This window comes from Myotis brandtii, unplaced genomic scaffold (assembly GCF_000412655.1).
Source record: "Myotis brandtii unplaced genomic scaffold, ASM41265v1 scaffold959, whole genome shotgun sequence".
Taxonomy (NCBI): Eukaryota; Metazoa; Chordata; class Mammalia; order Chiroptera; family Vespertilionidae; genus Myotis; species Myotis brandtii.
In genome coordinates, this window is record NW_005371966.1 from 813971 (window position 1) to 820089 (window position 6119).

The following is a 6119-nucleotide window of genomic DNA, read 5'->3' on the forward strand; positions in this document are numbered from 1 at the left end:
GCGGCGTCAGGTGAGACTGGCCGACCGCAGGCCGCCGGGAGGGTCTCCTCCGGCTTCTGAGTAGACAGTTGCTTCTAGAAGTTTCTCTGGATGCAGCGGTGAGGTACTTAGCCGAGACCTGCATTTGCTCTTGGCCCTTGATGTCGCTTGACTCCCGCCCTCTAGGAGTCGCTCTTGTGGGCTTTTTGAGGTACTCCGAGTCCTCCAGTCCCATCGGAGGCAGACGCCGGCAGTCTGGAAGCCTGTTAAGCTCCGCTCTAGCCCCAGAGGGAGCTGCTGGTTTTAGGGAAGTGCCTCCCGGGACTGGTTGGGGGGGGGTGCCCTCGCTTTTGGAGAAACTGCGTTTCTGAAATATTGCCGCCGCGGAGCGGGCTGGGAGCTGGGAGTCTCTGCCTAGAGCTTCCCGTCTCTGGGAAGGGAGCGGGCCTGATGGGTGTTGAGAATTTTCTCCTATCTATATAATCTTTGTTAAAAACACGTTCCCACTTAAACAGGTACAAGGTGTCCCTTGGACTCCCTGGGGAAAGGAATTGTCCAGAAGGTGGCTCTGGACATGTTGACGCACATACTGGAGGGGACAGCAAAGTAACTCCGCCCCGGCAGGTGGAAGTTGGGCAGGCCTTTGTGCATGAATGCTTAAGTCTCCCTGCTGAGTGGCGCCCCTTTTCCAGGGTAGCATGGCTGTCCAGTTTTCATGACTCCTGTTCGTTCTGTGCCCCGTAGAAAAGAAGCTCACATCTCCCTGTTGAAAATCTTCTAGCAACAGAATGAGCCTGCAGTGGACTGCAGTTGCCACCTTCCTCTATGCAGAGGTCTTTGCTGTGCTGCTTCTCTGCATTCCCTTCATTTCACCCAAAAGGTACGGCCTGTGGAACAAGCAGGCAGGCATATAAGAACGAGACTGTTGCCAAGCCCCAAAGCTTATGTGTGTAAAATTGGTAGACCCTGGAATTAGGGCCAGACAGAAACAGGTAGAACGTGTCTGGGGTGGGGGTGGCAGGGGTTGTGTTTACTACTGCCAACCTTTCACACCGTTCTGCTTTGTCATATCTTGTTGAGTTCCTTTCCTGTGCACCCTGCCTCTGGTCTTCTGAATGTCCCAAAGGGAAGAAGACCTAGCTCTAGTTACGTTTCTGGGAATGATGCCTTCCTGCTTCCTCTTGGGTCCCTGGGGTTTGGAGGATGGCAAATGCGGGATCTGGAAGACTTGCACCACGGGGTCACGTTGTTGCTTATTTGGTGACTTTTGTCCTACTAAACTACTCTCACTGGCATTGCGTAGTAGCCTCATGAGCATTACTCAGCCTATGCAGGGTGAAGCCATATTCTCTTTCAGTGAACAGAGGACCTGTTAAAAGTTAATTAATTTTTAATTGCATATAACATATGAACACGTTCTGACTTAAATTAGAACATTACAAATGAGGCTGAGACTCCACAGATATATATATATTTTTTTGTTAATTCTCACCCAAGCATATTTTTCCATTGATTTTTTTAAACATTTTCTTTCTTTATTGATTAAGGTAATACATATGTGTCCTTATCTACCCATTGCCCCCCCCCACGAGAAACAAAATCAATGTGAGAGAGACACACTGATTGGTTGCCTCCCCCATGTGCCCTGACTAGGGCCAGGAATTGAAACTGTGACCCCTTGGTGGGCCGGCCAATGCTCTAATCACTGAGAATACCAGCCAGGGCAATATTTTTTAAATCCTTACCTGAGGATATGTTTTTATTGATTTTTGGAGAGAAAGAGAGAGAGAGAGAGAAACAAACATTGATGTGAGAGAAATATCCATTAGTTGCCTCCCATATGTGCCCAATCTGGGATCGAATCCTCGACCTAAGTATGTTCACTTAGGGATGGGGAATTGAACCCATAGCTTTTTGGTGTATGGGGCAATGCTCTAGCCAACTAAGCCACCCGGCTAGGGCTCCAAAGATATTTTTTAAAACTGTTTTTAGCCTGGCCCGTGTGGCTCAGTTGAGCATTGACCCATGAACCAGGAGGTTATGGTTTCATTCCCGTTCAGGGCATATGCCTGGGTTGCGGCTTGATCCCCCGTAGAGTTCTGCAGGATGCAGTCAGTCATCGTTGGTTCTCTCTCCCTCTCCCATCCTCTTTGAAATCAATAAAAAATATTTTTTAAAAAGCTGTTTTTAATGAAAACGCATATACCTGATGTGATACTATAGAAAGTATATAGCACTACCTAAGGAATATTTTTTGCCCAAAACCATATCTTGAATCTTCATACCTCATACAATTTGGAAGAAATACAAAAACAGAGGCCTCCTGGGAGCTGCTATCTGGGAGGCTTTGTAGGCTGAACAACCTGGTTTTTGCATAAAGTAAATTGGGAAAGAAAACAAAAGTGGCCAAGGGAAGGGCTCATAGAGTAGGAGAGATTTAAGATACTTTTCTTTCTCTCTTTTTTTTTTTAAAATATATTTTATTGATTTTTTACAGAGAGGAAGGGAGAGAGATAGAGAGTCAGAAACATCGATGAGAGAGAAACATCGTACATGCCCTTGACCGGAATCGAACCCGGGACCTTTCAGTCCGCAGGCTGACGCTCTATCCACTGAGCCAAACCGGTTTCGGCCTTTCTCTTTTTTTGATACTTTTCAACTAAATGCAGAATTAGAGCCTTGTCTCTGGACTCAAACAAGCCAGCTGTTTAAAAATGCAACAATTGGACTGTGGGATTCTGGCTCTGATAGTGAGGGCTACTTACTGATTTTCTTGAGGTTTGGTGATGGCATTGTGATTACATTAACCATTTTCGAAGGCTCTTCTCTGATAGAGCTACATCCTGAGGTATTTGTGAAGGGAAATGAAGGGAGGTTGGGTCTGCTTCATAATAATCCAGAGTGGTGGGATTCTAGATGAACAAAAAATTGCTCACATGGAAAAACAACTTAAATAATATTTATGTGACAAGCATTTTGAAGACTACATAGAGAAATGCAGTGGAAAGTAAGTTTCCCATTTCCTTCCCCAGTGACTACCAGTGTTTATGACTGGTGTTCTAGAAATTTCTATTTATGGACAAGCATCTTTTTTAACCACTTAAAAAATTTATTTCAGAGAGGAAGGGAGAGGGAGAGAGAGAGAGATAGAAATATCAATGATGAGAGAGAATCATTGATTGGCTGCCTCCAGGATGCCCCCCCAATGGGGATTGAGCCTGTAACCCGGGCATGTGCCCTGACTGGGAATTGAGCCATGATCTCCTGGTTCATAGGTCGATGCTCAGTCACTGAGCCATGCCAGTTGGGCTTAACCACTCTTGAACGGATGTCGTAAATTGGAAAAATGAAGCATCTGAGTCTGAGTCTGTATGGGATATTCAGCCATTGGAGAAGACTGCAAAACTGGGTTTCTGTTCTTAAGACCCAGAGCCCAAGTGTGTTCTTTCTCTACAGCCCCTGTCTTTTTGTTTTCTTCACAGATGGCAGAAGATATTTAAGTCCCGCCTGGTGGAATTGGTAGTGACCTATAGCAACACCTTCTTTGTCGTTCTCATTGCCATCCTTGTGCTGCTGGTCATTGGTGAGTGACCTGTGGCAGAGGCCAGCTACCTGACCTACACTCTTGCCGTGGCCTTTGCTGTAAAGCTCGGTGCCATGTTTCACGTGTAGCATACAGTTTTGGCTTTTCAGAGACAGACCACTTAAGTGTCTCTGTCTTTCTCTTGGGGGGAGAGACTCTCTTCCTCCACAAAAAGGGTACTTGGCAGGGCCTTCACTTTGACCAGCAGTCTTTGTGGACCCTGTGCTGACCACTTCATGTCTCTGGGGCAGCTCCTCTGGGTCATTCCAGAATTGAAACCAAGAGAAACTTTATTGGCCCTTGCTGACCTTGGTCTAAGTAGTACTGCTCTCCAGTCACTTAGTAGCATCAGTCTCTCCCTCCATGCCTGAAATAGGCCATGATTAGGGGAATGAGTGACCAAGTAGACAGGGAGCCTAGCTGGGAAAGAAGCTGCTGTGTCCTGTAGTATAGGGATGACCAAGAGGTCTGAACTTCAGGTCTTTCCAGGTTCTTCCAGCTCTGAAGTTCTATAAACCCCACATTGAGGTGCACACTAGCAGGGGCTTGAAAGATAAACTTGTCCTCAGGTATGCCAGGGATGGGGTCTGGGGCCAGGTGGTACTAAGATGGAAGGCAAACATTTTGCGACATTCTGGTAGCATGATTATTCAGAGACCAGCAGAATTAGTGAAGCTTGGACTCCAATATTGGCTCGACTCTGCCACAGACTGTGGTCCTGTCTCCAAGGTGTGCTTGCTTAAGCTCAGAGCACTCCTCTCTTCCCAGTCCACGTCAGAAATGCAGCAGGGGCCCCTGGCTGGTGTGGCTCAATTGATTGGGCCTTGTTCGGTGTGCCAAAAGGTCACCGGTTAGATTCCTACTAGTCAGGACACATGCCCGGGTTGCTGGCTTGATCCCAAGTAGGAGGCAGCTGATCTGTTTCTCTCTCACATTGATGTTTCCCTCCCTCCCTCTCTAAAATCAATGAAAAAAAAAACAACAACAATAAAAAACCATATTAAAAAAAAGAAATGCAGCAGGGGGTGGGAGGCCAAGGTGCCCTATAGTTTAGGGGAACTTGCATGGCCCCACCCTCTAGCTACTGTGTTAGGCATTTATCTTTCCTAAATGTCTCAGGGCCTGACGGGATGTGTTCAGGCAGGAATACCTCTGCATAGGCCAGGTGTGGCCTGCTTATTCTCAGCCATGTAGGGTGGGTGCCAGCTGCCCGCATACCTTGCTGTTGAAATACTTGGTAAGTCTCCACCGTGAGGTAGCTCTTTCTGATCAGGGTCCTCTCCCTGAGCAGCCTCTGAGCCCGCAGGGGTAGGGAATATGAACTTCATCCCCTGAGCACGAAAAGTCAGGCTTTTCTTGTGCTTTTGCTTTTGAATGTGGGGTAGGGGTGAGAATTGGGATGGGGAGGGACTGTGCTAGGGGTATTTCCTCTGCGCTGTGCCCTTCTGCAAACCAGACTCTAGGAGCTCTCCATTTCCTAACACACCGAAGTGGGCCAGGAAGGCCCCTTACAGAGAACCCAATAGTTAGCAAAGTCGTCACTCTTCTTTTTTGGAGTTGGGGAATTGCTCGAAAGTTCTAGAGAGACAAATTCCGCTATGGTGACAGGCTGCTTCCTGCCCTAATGGTAAGAATTGTAATCTAGAGATGTCTGTAGAGTCTTCTACAAACATAAATGTTCGCTAGTAGTAAATACTAGTGAAAGGTGATGGGCATACCAACTAGAGCTGTAGTCCTGGCTGGCTCCTAGTCTTCACTGAGAGGGGCCTAGGGCAGATCTGACTGGGGAGTGGGCTTGATGAGGGTCCAGGGTCAATTGCCCTGGGTTTGAGGCCCGAGATAGGGAGAGCAGCACGCTGTTGTGTGGCTTGGGCTAGTATAGGTTAACACCACCATCCCCAATCTGCTCTTTGCCATAGGCCAATGTGGTCCTTAAGATGGTGGGGTTCCTAGTTGCTGATGACAGTGTAGAAAAATATGCTTTCTTTAAATCACAAAAATAATATTTTTAAAAATTCAGAAACTTAACCTAAAAAGTTAAACTCTTCCACAGTTCCGTGTCTCACCATAGTTCCATATCTCACAGATAACCATCATTAATGCTTTATTGCACAGTTCCATAGGCATTTTCTGTGCTGATGTCTTTGTTAATATACTACACACGTGTTGGAGCGTGCATTTTTCCACTTATTGTATCTTAGACATCTTGTTACAGCAGTTGCATTCTTTTTAAAGATTGTGTAATATAGTCGTCCCTGGGGAATTGGTTCCAGGACCCCAATGGATACCAAATTCCATGGATGCTCAAGTCTCTTATGTAAAGTAGTGTAGTATTGCCCTAGCTGGTTTGGCTCACTGGATAGAGCGTCGGCCTGGGGACTGAAGAGTCCCGGGTTCCATTCCGGTCAAGGGCATGTACCTTGGTTGCAGGCACATCTCCGGTGGGGGTGTGCAGGAGGCAGCTGATCGATGCTTCTCTCTCATCGATGTTTCTAACTCTCTATCCCTCTCCCTTCCTCTCTGTAAAAAATCAATAAAATGTATTTTTTAAAAAAAG

General features: G+C 46.7%; 1 protein-coding gene across 1 annotated transcript in view; it reads left to right on the forward strand.

The window, feature by feature from the left end:
* The first annotated feature begins 494 nt into the window (after window positions 1-494).
* The window catches only part of BCAP31 (B-cell receptor-associated protein 31), a 24336-nt gene continuing 18711 nt past the window's right edge, over window positions 495-6119 (forward strand). Inside the window, exons 1-3 of the mRNA XM_005886146.2 lie at window positions 495-585; window positions 724-859; window positions 3462-3562. Coding sequence (XP_005886208.1) covers window positions 768-859; window positions 3462-3562 — 193 coding nt within the window. The 5' untranslated portion in view covers window positions 495-585; window positions 724-767. The remainder of the gene's footprint in view (window positions 586-723; window positions 860-3461; window positions 3563-6119) is intronic.